General features: G+C 45.9%; 1 protein-coding gene across 3 annotated transcripts; it reads left to right on the top strand.

Annotated features, from left to right (window-relative positions):
* The first annotated feature begins 434 nt into the window (after positions 1-434).
* MFAP5 (microfibril associated protein 5) lies at positions 435-21,324 on the top strand. Of its 3 annotated transcripts, none has more exons than XM_088159189.1 (10): positions 435-712; positions 9,605-9,746; positions 10,138-10,200; positions 12,924-12,971; positions 14,131-14,157; positions 15,704-15,739; positions 16,518-16,553; positions 17,283-17,370; positions 18,245-18,318; positions 18,885-21,324. In XM_088159189.1, exons 3-10 carry the CDS (start codon positions 10,140-10,142, stop codon positions 19,001-19,003), a joined length of 489 nt encoding a protein of 162 aa, XP_088015315.1. In that variant the 5' UTR covers positions 435-712; positions 9,605-9,746; positions 10,138-10,139; the 3' UTR covers positions 19,004-21,324. The 3 variants fall into 3 exon arrangements, with proteins under 3 accessions (XP_088015315.1, XP_088015314.1, XP_014742814.2); XM_088159188.1 differs by lacking the exon at positions 435-712 and adding an exon at positions 9,282-9,486; XM_014887328.2 differs by lacking the exon at positions 435-712 and having other exon boundaries at positions 9,282-9,746.
* Positions 21,325-21,485: the final 161 nt, after the last annotated feature.

Raw genomic sequence — 21,485 nt, 5'->3', positions numbered from 1 at the left:
GTGGCGGCGGTGCCGAGGAGCCCAGCCCTGCCCGCGGCAGCCGGCTCCGACCGGCGGCGACGGCGAGGTCTGTGCCGCCGGGCTGGCTGCCAGCGCCGCCGTCCCGCCAGCAGCAGCGCGGACCGGGCTCGGGAGTGCCCCGAGGCGGAGGAGCGGCGTGGGGGAAGAGGGGCTGGGGCAGCGCGGGTGATGCTGCCCTGACAGCGCCGTTCAGGGATCTCTGGATCCCTGCTGGGATGGAAAGTGGTCCTGGGCTGGAGGGGCGGGCAGTGCCTAACGCACTGGCAAGGGGAGGACGCGGCTGCCCGTTTCCTGTGCCAGGCAGTGGGAAGGGAGCCAGCGGGGTACTGCGGGGAAAATAATTATTTTGCTGTAAATATTGGGACAAAATAATAGTGGCGTGTGCATGTGGTGGAATAGAAGGAATGTGAACCCCCTTCTTCCCAGCATTTGAGACGAGGCTAAGGCTCAGGGCACAATCCTGACAGAAGAAAAGGGCTTGCAGGGGCATTGAGAGACCTTTCCTGACAGACAGCGACCGTTTGGGGACATAAGGGAGGAGTGCATGCATCTCATTGAATAGGTAACTTTGGAGAAGGTCAGAGGCTTCTGTTATCCTTATTCTGGGCACAGTTTGAGGACTGAGAGACACAAAGAAGCCCGGGCGGGCAGAGTTGCAGGCAGAAACAAAGGAGTGGATGAATAGCAGCTGGTAAGTTTCAAAGACTGGTATATAACCAGCAGCTCCCAGTTCCACAAGACATGAGTGCATTTCTCCCAACCGAGTTGCAGTTCTGCTGCGGGAAAATAGAGAATGATACTGAGGAGCTGGACAGAAGAATGAATGTGCTTTCGATGGAAACACTCATTTGAAAGGAAAACACTTTGTCTGTATCTCTCTTCTCCCAGTCCTTGTCGTCTACCTGGCCCCTTCTCCAGCTGTTTTTCTCAGTCTGCATTTTTCCTTTATCATCCTGAGAAAGTTCCTGCCTGCCTGTCTTTGTTTCCTGGTGCTTTACCTCTTTTTGACTCCTGTTTTGCCCTTTTCTGTCTCCTTCTCCATTGTCTTTTGATGAATGCTGTTGCAGTGATGACTTTGGATTTCAATGCCTGTTGGGAAGGATCTGATGCAACCACAGGGTGGCTGTATCTCGCAGGCACTTTGCTGCATTAAGTCTGATAAACATCTGCCCTCCGAGCTAAAGAGCTTTAGGCAGCAGGTTAAATGTCCTCGAGTTTATCCCAGTAGTGTTAGTGTTTTCCTCTTGTGTCCGGCAGTTCTGTCACCGGAGCTGATGAGAGCTGGCAATCTGGGAATTTTTTTCTCTCATTCGTGGGGAGCGGTTTCTTAATTTTTCTTCATCCAACTGATGCCCCCTCTCGGAGCTTGCAAGGGTGCTTACACACCCAGCTCCGCTTGTCTGCCTTGAGCCGATGGAGCTGATTAGGGGCGGGCGCCTGCATCTCCAATTCTGGTCTCCCCTGGCAGGGTCCGGCGCCATGATGAGAGCAGTGCTCAGGAGCCTCCCTGTGGTGCCAGGGGACCCCTCCCCTTCACTTCTTCTGCTCCAGGTTCTAAGGGAGGAGGGGGACAGAGGTGCCTCGCAGGGAGGCCAAAACTAGGTCAGTGTAGCTGGAAACCGCAGCTGGTGCACTGCGATGGGGGGCGGAGAGCCAGCTGTAGCCAGAGGGGGATGAGTGGATGGCGAGAGGGGGATGAGTGGATGGCGGGAGGGGGGAGGGTCTCTCCGCGAAGTTGTAGGGGCGGGACACAGCGTCCTGCGGACTGCTCGCATGGCTGCCAGCACGCCCGCCCCGCTCCCCATCCTCTCCAGCCCCGCGCCCCCAGTTCCGCCGCCGGGCGCCCGCCGAGCCCCTTCCCAGCGCTGAGCCTGCGAGTGGGCAGGGGAGAGAGAGAGGAAGGGAGGGATGAAGGCAAAGCTGGAAACGGAGACATGGAGGAAAAGTCTGGGCAATGAATGAGGAACAGATGGAGAAATGTATATTTTAAAAAAAAGAGAAGAGAAGCGTGAAAGGCAACAAATAATGACAAACTGATGTTTCAGCAGCGCTTGCAATTGGTTCAGTGAGGAGGAGGTCATCTGCATTCCTCACAGTGCCCAGGCAAAAGGATGCATCCCCCTTGCCAAAATCCACAGGGCAATGAAGCTGCTGCAGCCAGACGCTGCAAGCTCCATTACCAATGGCTTCGGCCACACAGAGGTACCTCGCTACTGCCCAGAGGTCATCCTGTTACCACCCCTCGGAGTGCAATGAAAGCCCATTTCAGTGCAGTTTGCAGCACGCTTTGTTTGACCTTTTGAGTATTTCTACATCAACACTGCCTCCTCTGTTACAGCTCCAAAGAAATCCAGATTGCCAGAGTTGTGTCCTTTTGTCATTGCTGTACAACCAAAGCCTTATTTTCTCTAGCTCCGACTTTCTCTCCTCCTCCCTTTCCCTTGTCGTTTCCATTTTCCTCGCCCGTCTCCCCTGCTGCCCAGTGCCAGCTTTGCCCCCACTGCCTGATGCATCCATCATTCCTGGGCTCACCAGTCTGATCGGAGCCGTGCTGCCTGCAGAAATGCATGCTCTCCCAGCCATGCCCTCCCCATCCTCGTTTTCCAATCCCCCCTTCCTCTCTCCTCATCAGCCCCGTTACATCCTTCCTAGCCTGACGCTGGCAGCGAGTCTCCTCCTTCCTTCCCTCCCTCTCCCCTTCTCTTCCTTCCTCATCCCTCCCCCTCCTCTCCCTGCAGTGCTTCCCAGCCCTCGCTGCAGTGCAATCCATCACTCCCAGCAAGGTCCTCACGCCAGGGGAGGAGAGGGGGAAGCCTGGCTCCTTGTGAGGCTGAGGGTGGGTGGGCAGGGAGTGCAACTATCTCCTCCTTTGCTAGGAAGTGAGAAAACCTCGCAGAATACAGACCCTTCTGGAACAGAGACCTCCCATCTGCTTTCAGCTATTTTATTTATTCATTTACTTATTTAGTCTCTTTGTTTTCAAAGAAGAATATGTTTCTGCCAACATTCCAGTGAGGGCGACTGAAAGGAAACCAAGGAGACAGAGAGAACGTTAGAAAAGCTTGGTCAGATAGAAAAACCAGGAGACAGCACTGGGGTGGAGGGAAAAAGAAGAAAAAGGAGAGAAGGAGAGAAGGAGAGAAGGAAGGAAGGGAGGGAGGGAGGGAGGGAGGGAGGGAAGGAAGGAAGGAAGGAAGGAAGGAAGGAAGGAAGGAAGGAAGGAAGGAAGGAAGGAAGGAAGGAAGGAAGGAAGGAAGGAAGGAAGGAAGGAAGGAAGGAAGGAAGAAAGAAAGAAAGAAAGAAAGAAAGAAAGAAAGAAAGAAAGAAAGAAAGAAAGAAAGAAAGAAAGAAAGAAAGAAAGAAAGAAAGAAAGAAAGAAAGAAAGAAAGAAAGAAAGAAAGAAAGAAAGAAAGAAAGAAAGAAAGAAAGAAAGAAAGAATCAGAAGAATAAATGCAGAAATCGAGGAGAGGGGGGAAGAATAGATGCAGGAGAAAGAAAACATACCAAAAAAATCCCAAGAATGAAATTGGAGAGAAAACTGAGATGGCAGGCATGGCAAGAAAACTCAAGGAGTATGCAATAATTAGCCAGAGGAGCCTTGCTAAAGAGGTTAGATTGATATGATGAAATAACATTTGTATTTTGACAAAGAAGCACAGTGGGCTTTGATTTGAATGCAAATATTCTATACAGCTGCATGCAAATAAAATTCCAGGGTTTTTTTTTTCTTATTCTAAGAAAAATAACATTATGGGTAAATAGTTGCATTTTTTCATAAAAAGATACATATAATATATGTAGATAAAAGTAGTTTTTTTCATAAAAAGGTACATATCGTGGCAGTTGCATTGATGGACAGAGGCAAGAAATTATTAGAATAGTACCAAATTAGGTTTTTCAGCTACCAGTGTTGTCCTTTTATAGGCATCTCGTGAAGGTGCTGTTGATATCAATACAGAATGGTTTACATTAGTTGCTGTTTTCATCTCTTTAAAGCTGAGGTGAGCTAAAGCAGTGCAGGCCCTTTACATGTACACATTTCCCATTAGGACAGATTTTCATTAGCATTGCTTCCCTTGGTTTCAGTCTGCCATCGAGATAGGATAGTGACTACACCTGGGGAAGGTCACAAGAACATTCAGGTGACCTGGTTGAAGTCAGCAGTACCTACAGGAAACACAGTGATTTATATCAATGTCATTGCAGTAATGCCCAAAATCTTTGTTCAGATTCCTGTAATATCAACTGTAGAATAAAACATAAATGGATATTTAAGTCAGACTTTACAGTCCCTGTGAAGGTACAGGAAATGAAGGGATGCAAACCTGAAAGTGGTGCTTCCTAATTTTCCCACAACGTAAACCCTCATCAATCTGTCTGCTAACATATAACATCATTTGCATTTCTTCTACTCAGTACAACTTGTTCTTCTTTCTTGAGTCTTTCAGAAGCAGGGTGAGGGCTGTCAGTGCTGACACAGAGAAGGATTTCAACAGTTTGAATATTTTGGATGTGGCCAGTTTAAAAAAAGACTTTGACAACAGATCTTTCGTAAATGTTACAGAATTTAAAGCAAATGGCTTTTAAAGTTGTCACCTGTGTCCCCTTCACCAACGATGTTTTAAAGCCTACAGGGTATCCTATTTTTAAATATAATTAATTTATTCCTCTGGCTTTGGGCTGTTAGGGTAGACAGAACGACTAAAATCTGTTCCACCATGGAGGACTACTAAAAGAAAATAAAATGGTATAAGAGGCTGGATTTTAAGTAAGACAGATACTGTATTGTTTGGAAAGCTCAGCTGTGACTTGATCTTTGCTGGATCAGCTCTGTGAACCTTTCTACATTACTGTAAGACACAGCTCTACTTCCCAGCAGTGACTTCTTCAGCCAGCTCTGGTTACTGCTCCAGGGCAAGATTGCTGTGCTGCAACAGGACGATTAATCCTTCTGGCTTCCCTCAGAGGTTTGTGATGTACAGAAAGGTGAGAGAAGGGGAGAGGGAATCTATCATGTCCTTGCTGGTGTTTTACTTGTGTCTGCAGCCTCATCTGTATATAAAATTGCACCGTTGAATTAAATGTAGTGTTTCTATATGCTCTAGAGTCTGTATGGACACACATAATTGAGCCTGCAGGAAGGATTTATATGTTTGCTAAGCTTAAACAGTTATGAGAGAACAGTTTTGGGAAAAGTTCCCTGAGAAAAGCCATATTTGAGCTCAGCTACTTGGAGAAAGGAGAGGATGGAGGAACAGGTGAAACAGCCAGGAAGAATCAACCCTGAGACAGTACAAAGGATCAGAAAGGAAGGATGTTTGTGATAGTAAGAGCTATAGAAATTGCAGAGAAGGAAATTCCAAAGCACAACCAATGAGGAAGGAAGGCCCTGACAACTCACCGTAACCACCTTGGCCATGAGAAACCTGAATCACACAGCCAAATGACCAACCAAAGAGCAAAGAGCTCACTGATTTCCTCTTCTTGTGCTCAGTTCTTCACAATGCTGAAGTGATTTGAAGGAGCTGAGTCAATATTAATTAGAACATGGACTACCTTAGTGTATTTTGTGGCTGCAAGGCTGCCTGCCCTCTAAGCTCTGCCTTGTTGATTTGGAAATTAAGGGGTGAAGGATTCCTTATTTTTGTAGATGGGACAACAGAAAACGTAACTATGAGTAAAAAAAAGATGAACTGTGTGTCTAGGTTCCTGTACTTGGCAGTGTTTGCTCTTCTACAATGTGATGAAGATGTGAAGCTCCCAAGATTGGGGATAGATGGATCTGGCCTTTAACTCATGTCCCTTCCCTCTGATGACCTCAGCAATACCGGTGGAGCAACTGCAGGATGGTGTCAGACCTCAGGTATTAAAGAAGTTGATCAGCAGTGGGGTCCCAAGAAAATTCCTTTCATCCCAAATTCACGTGACAACTAGAGCTGCATTATTGACATGATGCATTCACAGATCTCACAGCAGTTCATTAATTTCTTATCACTTGGATGTAACTTAATGCCCTGTTACCATGAGGATATGTGAAGGCCAGGAAAACAAAGAGGAGAGGTAAAGACCTCCAAGACCTTTGCAAATAGCATGCCCCAGGATTATTTAACTGTCTGTTTAGATGCAGTAGTCTACAGGGTGAAATGCACCAGGAGATTTTAATTTCCAGGAAGGCTGATTTTCTATCTCATCCAAAATATGCTACCATCACTACAGCATCCCAGATAACATAATGGGATCAGACAAGTTTTTGCTGAATCACTGTAGCTGCATCTGATCTTAGGTAAACACTACAGGCACTTGGGTCAGTGCTTGAGGGAATATATGTATGGAAGTGTTTCCTTTATGAGTCACCCACGCCATTTACTGTGGCACAGTTCTTCACACCATACTGTGGCACTGACACCTGAACTTTTAGAAGAGTGCTTTACTTTGAGTCATCGGCTGTAGATCTCCCCCAGGATACCCTCTGATGGAGGACAGCAGCATGCAAAGCAGAAAACAGCAACATGAGTGAGAAGGGAACGTGCAGAAGTATTCCTCTCTCCCAGCCATGAAGGGAGTCCAGCAATCTTTGTCAATATCATGAATCAAGGAGGGGAGGAGGAAATCAAGGTTATTTTCTATCACAAAAATAAATAAATAAATAAAATTTAAAAAAAAATAGGTTAAACAGTTGCTAATCCAGAAAACAGGAGAGCTAAGAGGAGATGTTTCATACCAGATGAAAGCCTGCAGATGCAGAGCCACATCTCTCGGGGAATGTGCTTGGACTGCAAGAGAAAAAAGGGGCGTTCACATGCCGGTGTGCTGCGGCTCCCTCCGGTGTCCACCGCGAGCAAGAGCAGCAGGACACCCCCAGCTATTTCTCTGCGGCTTGTCTGGTATGGAAAATACTGAACAGCTTCCCAGCCAGCAGTTCCATCACCAGCAGCATCGCCCCCAACCGCACCAAGCTCTCCAAATGGAGGGGGTCTGCTAGCACAAGGGACCCACCCGCATCAAGCAGCTGAGGGAGAATGTCTTCCAGTTTGAAAGAAAAATTTAAAGCTCAAAAGCAATCAGCAGAAACCTCACCCAGTACTGGCTCTGGATCCTGTGCTCTGTGAGAGATGGTGGTACATCAACACATTGGTAGATGAAAACATTTGGCATAAATGAAAATTTCCAAATAAATGTGTTCAAAACTCACGTGGTCTTCAGGATGTTTTTGTTAGCCTGTTAAGCAGTAACAAATGACAACACAGAGGCACAGAGAAAAACAAAAGCTAAACCAAGGTGTGTGGAAAATTGTCCAAACATACTGCTGTGTGGACTTCCAGAAAAAGCAAAGGATCTGAGAGGATTCCTCAAACTAGTGTGTGTTTATAACTTCCATCACACCCTTTTGTTGTTTAATGACCTCTTGAGCATTTCCAATGAACTCACTTTTAGCCGGTCCCTGAAAGTGGGAATGGTGGTATCTTGCTCCAGTGAAAGAGAGGGTTGGTGTTTGGGTTCAGAGGGCTGCCCTGGTGAGCAGGGAAATGCTTAGCTTTCCCCACCCCCTCTACATCTCTTCTGTTATGGTCCACCACTGGTGCATCCCCCAGGAGTCTTGGGAGGACCACAAATAAGAAGGAACCGTCGTTTTCCTCTTGAGCACTGCCCCAACTGATGCTCAGCCACTCTCAAGTAAGAAGTGGTGGCTTCAGTTATGCCATGTGTGGGCAACACAGATCTCATGTGGCTGAAGGACAGTGAGCATTTCCTTTAGCAACTGTGTATAAGGTATTACAGGATTTTATTTTCAATTTGAAATTAGTTGAGAACAAATGAGGGTTACCAAGCTACCAGGATGAGCCTTAGGGGACACAGCTTTCCCTTACAAGGTTTCTGTCTTACATTGCTTTATGAGGTAGGGAGCTGGGGTAATTTCCTAGTTTTCTCCTTGGCTCCAGGACTAAGATTGTGTCTTAGAGCTCATCCACTGCCTCCTCAAACCCAGCGGAGTTGTTACAGAAGCAGTAAAGGGAAAAGAAGTCAGTGAAAGCAAGAGCAGGGGATCGGTCGGGTTGGCTGTTGGAGGAGGAGTTAGGAAAGAGTGGCTATTCCAGTGGGATTTGTGGGGCTTGCACCTCCATCGATCATAAAGTGCACCGTGCTTGGAGGCACAGGGGACTCAGGAGGATGGCAGTGAAGGTCAGGTCTCATTCATCGCCTTCCTTCTCACAGTATCACAGTCTATCTAGGTTGGAAGAGACCTCCAAGATCATCAAGTCCATCCCACACCCTAACACGTCAATTAAAGCATGGCACCAAGCGCCACATCCAGTCTTTTTTTTTTCATACATCCGGGGATGGTGACTCCAACACCTCCCCAGCAAAGCATTCTTTCCATATTATTATTATTATTATTATTATTATTATTATTATATTTATATTTATATTTATATTTATATTTATATTTATATTTATATTTATATTTATATTTATATTTATATTTATATTTATATTTATATTTATATTTATATTTATATTTATATTTATATTTATTATTCTTTCCATATCCAATATCCAATCTATATCTCCCCTGTCTCAACCAGAGACTGTGTCCTCTGGTTCTGTTCAGTTGCTGCCTGAAGAAAGAGACTGATGCCCACCTGCCTACAACTACCTTTCAGGGAATTGTAGAGAGTATCAAGTTCTCAGTTTGTGTCTCTCATTTTCCTACTTTTTAATTTGTGGGTCTCTGTTGGTTTTTTTTGTTTGTTTGTTTGTTTGTTTGGTTTTTTTTTTGTTTTTATTTTTTGTTAGGTTTTGGGTTTTATTGGGGGGGGAGTGTTGTTTTGTTGTTTTTTCCGTTTTTTGTTCGTTTGATTTTTGGTTTTTGGTTTTTTGGTTTTTTGGTTTTGTTTTTGTTTTTGGATTTTTTTTTTTCCGTATTACGTGCCTTTCTCAGGCCAGAACGGCAGCGGCGCTGCAGTCCGGGCCCCGTGGCCGGTACCTGTTCCCGTTCCTTGTGCTCCCTGCCCGCTACCATCCTGGTCCAGCGGGAAGCCCGGTCCCTCCATCCCTCCGGGAAAGCGCCAGCAGGGCAGAGGGGTGGTGTCACCGCTGTCGCTGCCCGCCGATGTCCTCCTGCCAGCCCGCCTGCCCTCCGGGCCCGGGCCGGCCCCGCCGGGCGGAGAGCGGCGCGCAGCACCCGTCCTGCGTGCGGGAGAACGGGATGCGGGCTCCGCGGTGTCCCTGTGCCGCCAGGGAAACAGGGCAGAGGACCGAAGCACTGGGGTGGGCACAGGCAGCGGCTGAGTCGGGAAACGTGGCTAGTGCTAGCGGCCTGAGGAGAAGCCGGGCTGCGTGGAAGGGCAGGACGAAACGGGACACCAGTGTGCAGCGCAGACCCAAGAATCCATGGCTGGTGCTGGGCCATCCTGGGGGAATGGGAGGAGCCCCTTCGGAGGACAATAAACATTGGAATGAGGGTGTGGGCTGCTGCTCCTCGCTCCCCCCTCATTCCACATGCATGATGATACCATATCCCTCCATCTCGCTGGCTTCTTGGGGTTTTTTCCTTTTCTTTTTTTTTTCCTCTTTTCCCAGAAATTGTATTTTGAAGACAACCAAAAGGAGAACGTGTTCTGGGTGTGGCTGCATGTGATTTACCCAATAGCCAAAGTGGGGGGGCGCCGAAGGGGAAAAACAGAGCGTCTGCTGCAGAAGGGAGTGGAAGCTGAGGGCTGCAGTAAGTGATGGGGACCCTGTCTTTTCTTTCAGTGCTCCTCGAAATAACAGAAAAGCAAAAGAGAATGGAGGGAGAGAACGTGGGGGAAACTTTTCTTTGCATGCTGAGGGTGTGTGTGGAGCAGGGCTTAGCCATCTAAATGGGAAAAGAGGTGGGAACTGGAGAAAGGAGATGGAAAGAGGAGCAACACACTTGGTGTTATAAGCTCAGTCTAGAATGTTTCAGAAATACCTGGAAAACTGGCCATGTGAGGAGGGAGATAGGAGGAAGGCTGGGAAGACCAAATGGTCTTGAGAGGAAAATGGGTACAACAACCAAAGTTTCTGAGGTGTAGGGGAGGGTACACCAGTTCCTGCCTTAGCTTTCCTCTGTTCTCTCCTCCACTCCACAGGGATGAAGACCTCTGGAACCTGTATACTGTTTTGTGTCTTAACATTCTTCTTGTCCCCAGCTGGTGAGTCCTTATGCCCAGGGAAAGGATTTCTTCCCCATCTGGGCCCCTTGTGAGTTTCCTACACAGAATAATGTGCAATGTCCTAAGGACAAAGACTGAAATATGCAGAGGGGTAATGAAGGAGGAAGGACCGAACAGGAAAGGCAAGGTGGATATAGGACTGTAAGGAAAAAATTAGAAACTGGAAACAGTTTCCCATCTGTGACACTCTCCAGTAAGTACTGGAAATCACAAGAGACAGAGGTCCATAGCTTCTACTGCAGGTATGCTATAGTAAGCAAATCATTATTATTATCCAGAGCAGGCTGAGAAAGAGGGTTAGGTGTGCTTTGTGCTTACTGCTGTGCCACCTGTGTATGCATGATCTACAGGGCATTTCCCAGTGCACTGCAAAATTTGTTCTGTCATAGTTGTGACACATTTGCTGTCACTAGCAGTTCCTGCTGGAATGACCTCATTCCAAGCCACTCAGCTGCTGGGAGCTTTTGTAGTATTTGTACAGCTGTTTTGAGAAACCTCATATATGTAGTTCATACCATTTTCTGCTTTTGGTGGTGGTGGTTGTTGTTATTCTATTTTGTGTCTCCATTACTTTGTTTGCTTGGAGACACTTCGGCAAAAATTCAGATCAAATTTGTTCTTTTTTAAAAATCACCACAACAACAAAAAAGAATGAAACAAGAGGGCAGCATCAGACATTAGACAGTCAGAAGACACAGGACAGGTAGTGAAATAATTACTTCAGTGAATGGACAAAGCTTCGTCCAGGAAAGACTGTATGTAGGAGAGAGATGACTACCTATCACATTCAAACCAGGTTATTCCAATACCCTCCTTGATCTTCCTCTCATGCTGAAACCTGATTCTGCTCCAAATAGCACTTTTTCCTTTAAAGGTGCACAGTAAACAATGTCATATTTATGACTGTGAAGAAGGGAGGTGAGGCATCCAAGAGATGAGCTTACAGGGGGACTACAATTTGAAAGAGGGGGGAAAAAAAAAGGCTGTGGTTTTTATTATGCATGAAGGAAGCCTGAAAGGAATATATCTTACTTTTGAGTATTTTGTTTTAGCACTTCTCTTTGGGTTTGTTTGTTTTAACTTGGAAAATAACAGGAATCACCAGCTGGTCTCTCATTGTTTCTTTTGATTTTGGGTAAGCTACAGATTTGGTGAGTTAGGATTGCAGTTCTAGACCTCAAGGATGAATTTACTGTAGCTTGCATAAGAAAGTCGAGTCGTTTATAAGGCTTATTTATTGGGTACCACAGTAAATATAAATTGAAGTGATTGAAGATGGGATAAGCAAATCACCTTTTGTGTCCTCACCTTGTATGCAGAAATTTTACTGCTCTTATGTCCTTTTGTTTTAGAATTGGACTGGTTTTCTATTCAACCCCTAGGGGAAAACAAAATTCATAATAGCTGACTTTTCAATGTTAGAAAAGAGGGAGGACCCTCCCCGTCTTTTCTACACGTCTCTTCAAATCCAGCATTTCTGCAATTGTTTCAGGATTTGCATCCTTCTTTTTGTATCAGGAACAAACGAGAAAGTGCTCAGCACCATTTTCTTCTCTACTTGCTACAGTAAAGAGATTACCCAGAACAGGGGAAGTTTTGGGCTGTATTAAATTGTGTACATAAGTTATTATACACGTCTGGCTCTCCCTGGGTTAATCGCCAGCAGCTGAGCCCTTGCTGGCAGCTGGGTGGGGAGCAGAATATCAGGGTCCAGCAACTCTTGTAATGCTGTAGAGAAGGATTATGTAGGGCTCCCAAGAGACCCTCTGCGGCCTGCAAGTAACTGCCCTTGGAATGTGGGAGAACTATGACAAAATCTCCAGACCTGATAGTTTTTACCCACACAATGCTCCCACTAAGAGCAGAAAGCTGCAGGCTGAGGTCACAGACATAGCGGGATATACTGATTTTTGGGCTGGCCATGCACACATTCCTGCAGTGCCCCAGATCACTGGCTTTTTCCTGCCAACTCCTTCCTTCATCTCACCCCAGTTATGCAGACATTTCCCTCGTCTGTGGCTAGCAGGAAATATTTTCCTATTCCTGGCTGCTCTAAGGAAGCTGATCTGTCACCCTTTGTATTTGAACAAACAAACAGTCTAGTCCAGCTTCAATTTCTTCCATGTAGCATGCACAGCCAAGCCTTCATCATTCCCCTTCTCCAGTTCACCCAGAGGCTGAGAGGGGAAAGATTTTCTGCTCTGTGCTCCATAGCCAGGCTGGATGATTTGCCTAAGGAGCTACAAGACCTGCAGTCTGCTTTTTACTGTAGCAATGACTCAATCCGTGCTCCCAAGTGAATAATTTCCATGACTCAGTTTCCTCTTTTATTAAATAGACATAGGGATTTTGCTCAGCCTCCAGAGCAGGGAGGCTACATGGATTTTTTTTTTTTCAAAAATGTATCAAAAGAGGTTTTAGAAGGGCAAAGTCTGGTAGCAGACCTGGAGATACTTACTAACTTGTCCCTCTGCCTAGCCACTGACCCTGGTGGAAGCAGCAGGGGTAGGATCAGGACCTGCTGTATCCACAAGCCTTTAAACAGCAAATACAGCCAGCAGTGGAGGTTGAGGCTGAGTCGAGAGCATTTCTCCCTTCAGCAGAGGGCAGTGGTGTCTCCTGGATAGATAAACATTAAAACTTCACAAAGCCTGCAGACTATAAAAATCTGTCTTTCTTCAAGCCCCTCTCTTCTCTTGCAGACTGGTTTCCACAGATGGTCAATGGGCAAGAACCAGAAAGTGTAACTGGTAAGTTTTACAGGCATGTTAATGTGCTGAACATTGCTCATGTGACCCGCTTTTCCTGTGGAGTTACAGCCTGTTTATCAGAAAATACTCTTCTTTGTTTCCTTGTCTCTGATATTGAGAGCTTACCTTTCAGTGAAGATTAAAGCTCTCCAAGACAACCTGCTAAGTGTTACATGCTCTTTACAAATAATTCTCTAGTGCGGGGGTCCTGAGCACTTAGCTGAAGGGTATGAAGTTATGTTCCCAGTCGAGGGTTGTGGGAGATCCACAAAACCTGGTAAGTCTTCAATCATGAGATGCTTGGGGAACTCTACAGCTACTCTGAAAAATCCTAGGGAAAATGGTGCACAAGTGGCATGGTGCTTTAGTAGTGAGGCCGCTGGGAAAGCATATTGACTGATCTTCTTAGTGGCTGTGTTTTTGGGAGTGAATTGTTTCATCCCTCTGGACCTTAATCCATTTTTGCTACATAGTAAGGTAAAATGAATGTACATTGACATCATGCTTCAGCACCCAAAAGGACCACAAGGACTTGCCTTTTCTTCAAACCTGAAGCCCCTGGTTAAGCCTGCAGACATCTCTCAGCTATGATCCTGTGATGTGTAATAGCTGGGGATTCCCAGAAAACTATTCAGAAGCCAACCCAAAACATGTCCTTCAAGCAACCTTTCCTTCATGCTCTACCTCTCCACCACTACCCCAAATTTGCAATCAGTTGCTTTTCAAAGGAACTCATCCACTGGTGAATTTCTACAGTCAAGGCTAGGTTTTGGAGTTGCTTTCCTCCTTCTCTGCCATGGATGCCTCAGCTGTCTGTCCTAGTGCTGCAAGAGCCCTCAGAACCTTAATTTCAGAAATCTTTCTTTCCAATCAAGATGCCAGCAGTGGCCATATCTGAGAAGTCAAAATATGCATCCAAAATTCACTGAGGGTTGATACAACATTTGCGCTAAAAAATCCAGCCCCAGGCCAGTCACCAGAGAGGGGAGTGGATATGGGTGTGTTGGGAATACTGTGTTTGATTATGTATTTGCTGGGTTGGATCCTACTGCCTCATGAGCCTATGATGGCAGGAGAGGTAATTCAAGCAGTCCCTGGCTGGCTGTGTAAGGGACCATAAAGTAAAGACAAGCTTTTTCAAGGACTTTATCTTTTCCAGATGGAGTTACCCCTGACAGCAGCTCTGGTAAGCTCCAATTCCTTGGTATCTTCATACTTCTTTTTCCCTTTTCACCACTCCTGCCTACACAGATGCAGGAATGACCCATTATGCCCAGAAACTCCTCGTCCCACTTTTGATGAACAGCAGAGTTCTTCCAGCACTTATGGTTGTCTGGGAGTCCTTTCTGTGCTCCATGCAGGGAGATGAATTTAGGGTGACTTAATGGTCTGTTTCCCAAGGAAATGCCAATCTCACTTAATGTACCAGGGCTCTCTGAAAATGTTTCCACTGCAAGAAGCCATGAAATTCAGAGCTCACACACGCCTGGCTTCCAGAGAAGGTGGCAGGAACAAAGAGGCTGAATGACGAGGATGAGAAATTGGACAGGTTCAAACTGAGTTGTGTGTGTGAGTCTGCTGACAGGTAGCAGATGTGCTTCAGTTCTCAGGAGACAGAGGTGCCAAAAGAACCCCTGAAAGTAGTAAAGCAAACCCTGAGCATTGTTGGAGATAGGAAGTGGAAATTCTGTTCTTTTGGTACTGTCTGGCCCACTGTCCCTGCAGCTGCGTCACAACAGGGCAGCAAAATGCTGTGAAGGGAAGGGTAGATGGAGGACTTGGAAGATAAACACACAGAGCACACAGTGCATGTCCTTAGAGAGTGGAGATGGCCTGAGGAGAAGGACACAGCTGATGGGAGTGTAGGCAATTGCAACAATGGGCAATGGAGGAAAAGAGAGGCTCAAGAGGGAGCCTCCCCACTTTTTCCAACCATCTGTCACCACTGGCCTTGGCAATGGTTTCTCTCTCTGCTGGAGAAGTCTCTCAAACACATCCCTCTGAGGTGATGAAGACCAGGCAGGGCAGGGAGAGGGAGAACACATGTGGCTCAGAGAGAGACAGCTATGCATGGCTGTTTCTGGGGAGTGTGCTCTGACTGTATGGGAACTCATCTGAGAGTGGTGTTGTTCTCTAGAACATCAGCTCCACAGTTTGCCCTCTGCCCTGACTCTGCTCATCAACTGGCTGCAGGATTTGTTGTGGGTCAGACTGCCATGAGACAACACTGGAAGAGGAAAGTGGAAGCATAATATTGTATCTATAGGATGTATGATCTTCGTGGTTGGGATGGGAGGTGAAAGCAACTGTGTTCATTGTATGAGGCCTGACAGTCTGTAGGAGGGTAGATAGGACTTAGCATCTAGAGCAAAGTGGTGGTGACTGACCTACATCTAAAGTTAAAAGACTAAAGGTGAAGCCTTTACAGCAGACTTGGGCTTCAAAATGCTTACTATTGAGGGATCAAGCAAAACTCTTCACAAAGGATGTGCCATTGGGACCCATCTTTCCTCTTCAACATCCTATCAGCTCTAGCACACCCAGCATATTTGCAGGGAAAGCCTGCAGTTACTCTGACAAATCAAATAATAATACCACCACGATCAGCATTGTCTATGAACCAGATGGGAGATGGCTACTAGTCAGGACTGGTAAGCCAGCAGCAGAATAGTGTCAGGAAGAAACAGACTGGAAGCTCAAATTAAGATCTTTCAGTACATCTCTTTTTCCAGGTGCAGCTGTCACACCACCTGTGCTTCTTCCTCCTGGTGAGTTTATTCTCAGTTTACAGCCACACGTTACAGACCCTCCTTCCTTCTCCTCACACAGTCCCTTGCACACCTGAAATCCTGCCTTCTCTGACTGCTGCTAGGCCCCACACCCAAAAGATTCATTCTCTTTAACCCATGTGTTATGTCTATGCTTCTGGCTAACACTATGGCACCTGAGCAGAAGTTCTCTGTAATTGCTCATAGAACTTGCACCTGGAAGTCAGTTCTCTGAATTCCTTTCCAGTTCATTACTGGGTAAATTATTAAATGGTCCAGTTTGCTGTGGTACAGGTGGGTTACTTTAACAGAGGGAATAACAAACCAATCTCTTTTTGACTCCTTATCATGGACATTAAAGAACCAGTGGTGTTGGGATGCTGTTTCTTAAAGGTGTGTGTCAGTGCTCCTTATGAAGGGCAGTCAAAAACTTCTTCACTTCTTGACTCGATAAAGGTGAATTACAGCAGCTAAAGAAATTTACCTGACCTTTTAAGTCAGATTGTCCTTGCAGTGTAATTTTGAACAGTAGTGGTAATGCTCTATGGGAAAGCTTAGGCAAATTTTTAGCATTGTTGACTGCACTAGACTCACACTGGATTTTACTTTATGGTTTCGTGTCAGTAATCTTTTCCACATTAGAAGTGGAATCTTTTTCCACATTAGAAGTTACAATGGAAGACTCTTGAAAGAGTTTTTCAAATATTTGTTTTGATTAAGCTGATTTCTAGGAAGGAATCATGGAAACGAACTAACTTTGCTACCCTCTGTCTTCCAGTTCAGTCTGACAGTGAAACCTCAACGGCTTCATCAGGTATGTTTTAAGTTTGCTGCCTGCACCCCCTCCCAGACACACTTTCACCCACCCTGTTAGCTCTCAGAGAGGTTCTGTCTGGGCACAGAACTTTGTCTCCTGGAAAAGTGCTTTAAATTGTTCCTTGAGTTAGAAGCACTGGAGAATGATGGCAGAGGAAGCTGAAGCCTTCTCCTGGATGGCATGGCTGGGGAGGGAGGAGCTGGCAGATCAGCAGACCAGATACAATGGGTTAATATCGTGTCAGGGTCAGTGGCCAAAACCTGACATTCTAGAATGACATGCAAGAAAATCCATTGTAGTTAGGTACAGGGTTGATTGTTCAGAAAAGAAAGAACTAGATTTATGTCCTGAAATGTGATAATTGCACATCTGTGAGAAACACATGTCTTAAATATGCAACTAAAATTCACATTTTGTTTGTATGTGTCTGTTCCCTTTACAACATGTGCCTCCTGTATTCTGGGTGTCCCGTGGGCTTGGTTTGCATTTCACTCAAATTTCCCTTCTTTTTGTCTTACAAAGCAAGGGGATCAGAAATGTCTGCACTATTTTCCTCTTCTCTAAACCAGCCCCATCTCTCACATGAGAGCAACAAAGAGGCTAGAGCCCTTCCCTAGAAGCCTGGAGGACTGTACCTAGTGATTAAGTTATATCTGTGCCTGAATGTGTGCACCTGGCCGTGATGCCAGCTGGATTGCACCTCCATGTTTTTGTGTGTGTTCTCAGACTGTCGTGAGGAAAAGTTCCCTTGCACGCGCCTGTACTCTGTTCACAAGCCAGTAAAGCAGTGTATCAGCTACCTCTGTGTTACAAGGTAAGGAACCCTAAGAAAATCACTAAAAACTGCCCAGAAATGGTATATCTGGTTCAGCAATGTTCCCTTTGAAGACTAGAGGTTCTCCCTGGGAACCTATTGGTGAGATGAATCCTATCCTCAGAGCGTCCTTTTAGTGGAATTATTTAAAAACAGCACAATGAGTACAGTCTGTGCACTGTACAGCACTAAGGAGCTGTAATGTGCCCTATATTGTAATCTATATTTAAGGTATTTGGTCATTTATAGGGCCATGAAAATGATCAGAGGTGTGGAGCACCTCTCCTACAAAGACAGGCTGAGAGAGCAGGGATTATTCGGCTTGGAGAAGAGAAGGCTCCAGGGAGAACTCATTGCAGCCTCCAGTACCTAAAGAGGGCTTGTAAAACAGAGGGAGAGCAACGTTTTACATGGGCAAATAGTGATAAGGCAAAGGGGAATGGTTTTAAACTTAAATAAGTGAGATTTACATTTGATGTCAGGAAGAAATTCTTTACTCAGGGGGTGTTGAGGCACTGGCACGGGTTGCCCAGGGAAGTTGTCAATGCCTCATCTTTGGGAGTATTCAAAGCAAGGGTCAATGTGAGGCCTTGAGCAACCTGATCCAGTGAGTGACATTCCTACCTATGGGAGTGAGTTTGGAACTAGGTGATCTTCAAGGTTTCTTCCAACCCAAGCCTTTCTATGATTCTAAGATTTCATGAGGTCTTTACAAAGATTACTTGACTACTGAGAAACTTTATTCTAGGCTAAGAAATCATAAAAATTTAGGATTTGCCTGCTCATTAGTGAATCTACATGTTTATTCCCTGTACCCCTTTTTTGTTTCTTTGTGTGTCTGTGCCTTCCGCTGCTGATCCTGGTGATCCCGCAGTGTGCGCCGCATGTACATAATAAACAAGGAGGTGTGCACTCGCATTGTCTGCAAGGAGAATGAGGTCATGCAAGGTGAGTGGTATCACAGGCTAGCCTAGAAGGATAGCTGCAGCCATCTGATAGAGTTGGCTCCAAGCGAACTAGTTGGCTTAGACCCTGATCCACATGCAGTACCTGCCCTGGACTTGGAAAGAGTTCTAATGCAGTGCAGTCTTGGACATGCCATGGTAAAAAGAATGGGAAGTGCATATTGTACCACTAAGAAATGTGATAGCTCTCTATTCCTCTTGATCATGGTCTAGTAGCCCCAGATACACCCTTACTCAAAGTTGTACTCCTTTGAGGTTAAAGAGTAAATCTCAGTGTTTCTGTTCATGAATAGAAGCAGGATCGTCTAGATTTTTAATGCAATCTTTGTTGCAGCAAAATACAAGTGGTTTTAATATGTAATGTACATGCATAAAGCCAGAAGGAAATTCATAAAAGCCTAAGGCCTTGCTTTGCTTACCTCATGTATACGAGGACTGAGCAGTTTCAATCGTTTCTGTAGATGCAGTGAAGGATGTACCTCTAGCTATTCTGCTGGTGAAGGATTTGAAGGAAGCTTTGATAACCTGTGTGTGTCTGCTTGTGTTCAGATGAGATCTGTCGCCAGCTGGCTGGCCTTCCTCCTCGACGTCTCCGCCGATCCGGGCAGCCCCTGCCTCTCCCTTGCCGGCAGCTCCTGGAGCAGCAGCGCAGGCCTGATGCTCTGTGAGCTACCAACAGTAGCAGAGGAAGAGGGAAGTCATCATCCACTACCTACAGTCCAAGACAAGTGCTTCTTGTTTGTGATTCCCCCACCATTTCCTTGCTTCTATGCCTTCTTCTACATCCTCTTCTTCATGTGCTGCAGTGCACAGAGTACCCTCTCTGCTTGTCAGTCATGGTAGCTGTTGTCATCTTTATAATCTATTGCTGAGGATATGGGATTCTCCTCTCTTTTCTCTCACACTCTGCCTGGCAGGCTGTGAGCTGCTTATTTCCCAGAGGTCTTTATAAATGTGCTGCACCTTCTCTTGCTTTGCCCCTGAAGAGAGACAGAAATGGGGACAGGATTAAGTCCTCCCCGATGGTACAGATGCCCTAAGCTGCATCTCATCTCACCCTCATGCCCTAGGACTCCTGCCCTAGATTTCCTGCCTGGCATCAGCATGAGCTCGGATGTGGTTGGTCAGCCTGAGCCTCTCTGATTCTCCCGAGCCACTGAGTTTGTTGTGTGATAGCACATTCTCCTCCTTGTGTCTGCTGGCCTCAGGGAAGTGACAGAACTGGGAGATGAGCTGTCCTCAACCCAAGGCAGACCTCATTGTCGCTGGGTGGCAACAGATCATTTATAACTACCTTTGGGAAGCTTTTGTCTCAAGCCCATTGCCTCCCTCATACACATCTGCTACCAAAAGGAAAAATTCTGGATTTAGTATGGAATTACATTTTCCTCAAGAAGATTATGTTGGGTCAGAGTGCTGCCTCTTCTGCTCCTCCTCTCCTCTCCCCTGTTCTTGTCCCTCCCTTCCCACTGAAGACATGTCTTGATGCCCATTCCAGGCAAGTTCCAGGGAACAGCAATTACAGCTGCCTCCACTCCTAAGCCCAAGAAAGCCCATGAAGAACCTGTGTGACCTGACATTACTGAGACCTTGCAATGAATTATCTTGTCTTGGTGTCTTGTCTTGGTCTGGCTACCTCCACATTCTCCAGTTGCTGTGCCTGCTTTCAATCTCCAAACTTTTGAGTTCCTACCTCCAACCTGGAAGCTCCTGCACAAAGCAGAAAGAAGTTGCAAATTGTAATCGGATGTGGGAGCAGAATCATTATCTGGGATTGCTGTTTATCTGAGACCTGGGATTTTCCTGCAGAATCTCTGACTGTGCTGACTTGCACAGAGTCAGGTGCTGATGGGGAAGGCAAACATATCTGTAGGTATAAGCACTTATACAGGCCAGCCTGGACAGAAGAATTCACTGTGGCATCACTGGATGTCTGGTCTGCTCAAGGACTTTGTTTTCTAGATATATGGAGAACATTTCCAGGTATATGGGCAGTTTTCATGATGAGACTGGGAAGGGTAAGTGGGGAAGAGCAGACTGAATTGTAGTAATCACTCCATATGACTCTTGGTGGCATGATTCTGTGGGGCACCAGAGGATCAGCAAGACCCTGTCTCTAGGTTCTCTGGGTTGTTCCCAAGTAACTGAAAGCCAGTTTGCTAGATTTGGCATTCACTGCCCTCACATAATAAATTCTTCTGCAGAACAGAAACCATTCAGTCTTGCAGGAGCATCACTCTGTTGCACGGAGCCAGGGTGACACAGTATTGGGGACAGTTTGCTGCACAGAGGCAGATGTCTCAGAAAAAAAGCAAAACAATTTGTGTAGGACCATCTCGCCAAGACCTGCATTTCTGCTGTATGCAGCAAGAACTGGTTATATCCTCTGTAGGGGAAGACACCCTGTGCAGACAGATTCCATATGAGGTCAAAATTGGTCCTAGATGGGATAAATATCTCTATATTAATCCAGTATACAGGAGAAAGAATTTCAAATCATGCAGTGACTAGAATTTTGTCCTACATAAAGGGGCACTGCACTGCAACTCAGAGGATGATGCTCCTCTCAAGTACTCCAGGCTCATGAGACTAAGAATGAAGGAGGGATTTCTTTGTACTGAGAGGGTGCATATTTCTGTAGAGAGGAGGGTACTGAGAGCTTGATCTCGAAGACATTCAAGCCTGTGAAAATTGCCAGTGTGGAGGAAAGTAGGATGGAGATGGGATGTGAGGTCTTGGAAACTGGACTAGGTCAAGTCTGCACTCTGTATTTAGAGGTGAATATACATCACTATAGATACATAACTGGGTAATATAGCTACTGTACAGCATATAGAAATTTAACTTTCATACAGGTTGGGAAGTGGTTAGAAGCCTTTCTGTTGCTTGCTTTCAGCAGGGACAGGAAGAGGTGCTCCTGTCCAGGAGAACACTGTTTTAATGCTAGAGTCTATATAATCCATATTAAAAGAAAATTTATTTCCTGTTATTCTTGGCAAGTCTCATGCGTTTGGGTTTATTTGTCTCTTGCTGTATTTCCTCCAGATTTGGGGGGAGACTTTGTTCCAGATCAAATCTGTAAGTTGGAACCTTTCACTCCCTGCTAGCCTAGTCCTCTGCTCTCACCCTCCTTTCAGTCATGAATCACAG

This window comes from Sturnus vulgaris, chromosome 2 (assembly GCF_052056855.1).
Source record: "Sturnus vulgaris isolate bStuVul1 chromosome 2, bStuVul1.hap1, whole genome shotgun sequence".
In the NCBI taxonomy this organism is placed as follows: domain Eukaryota; kingdom Metazoa; phylum Chordata; class Aves; order Passeriformes; family Sturnidae; genus Sturnus; species Sturnus vulgaris.
Note: the sequence above shows the minus strand (reverse complement) of the source record. Positions and strands in the feature narration are given on the sequence as shown.

Excerpts from the sequence above, each read along its gene's own strand:
- MFAP5 (XM_014887328.2), top strand. The coding sequence starts at position 9,524 with ATGCATGATGATACCATATCCCTCCATCTCGCTGGCTTCTTGGGGTTT. Across the intron at positions 10,201-12,923 it reads ATTCTTCTTGTCCCCAGCTG|ACTGGTTTCCACAGATGGTC; the intron begins GTGAGTCCTTAT and ends CTTCTCTTGCAG. Across the intron at positions 15,740-16,517 it reads ACCTGTGCTTCTTCCTCCTG|TTCAGTCTGACAGTGAAACC; the intron begins GTGAGTTTATTC and ends TCTGTCTTCCAG.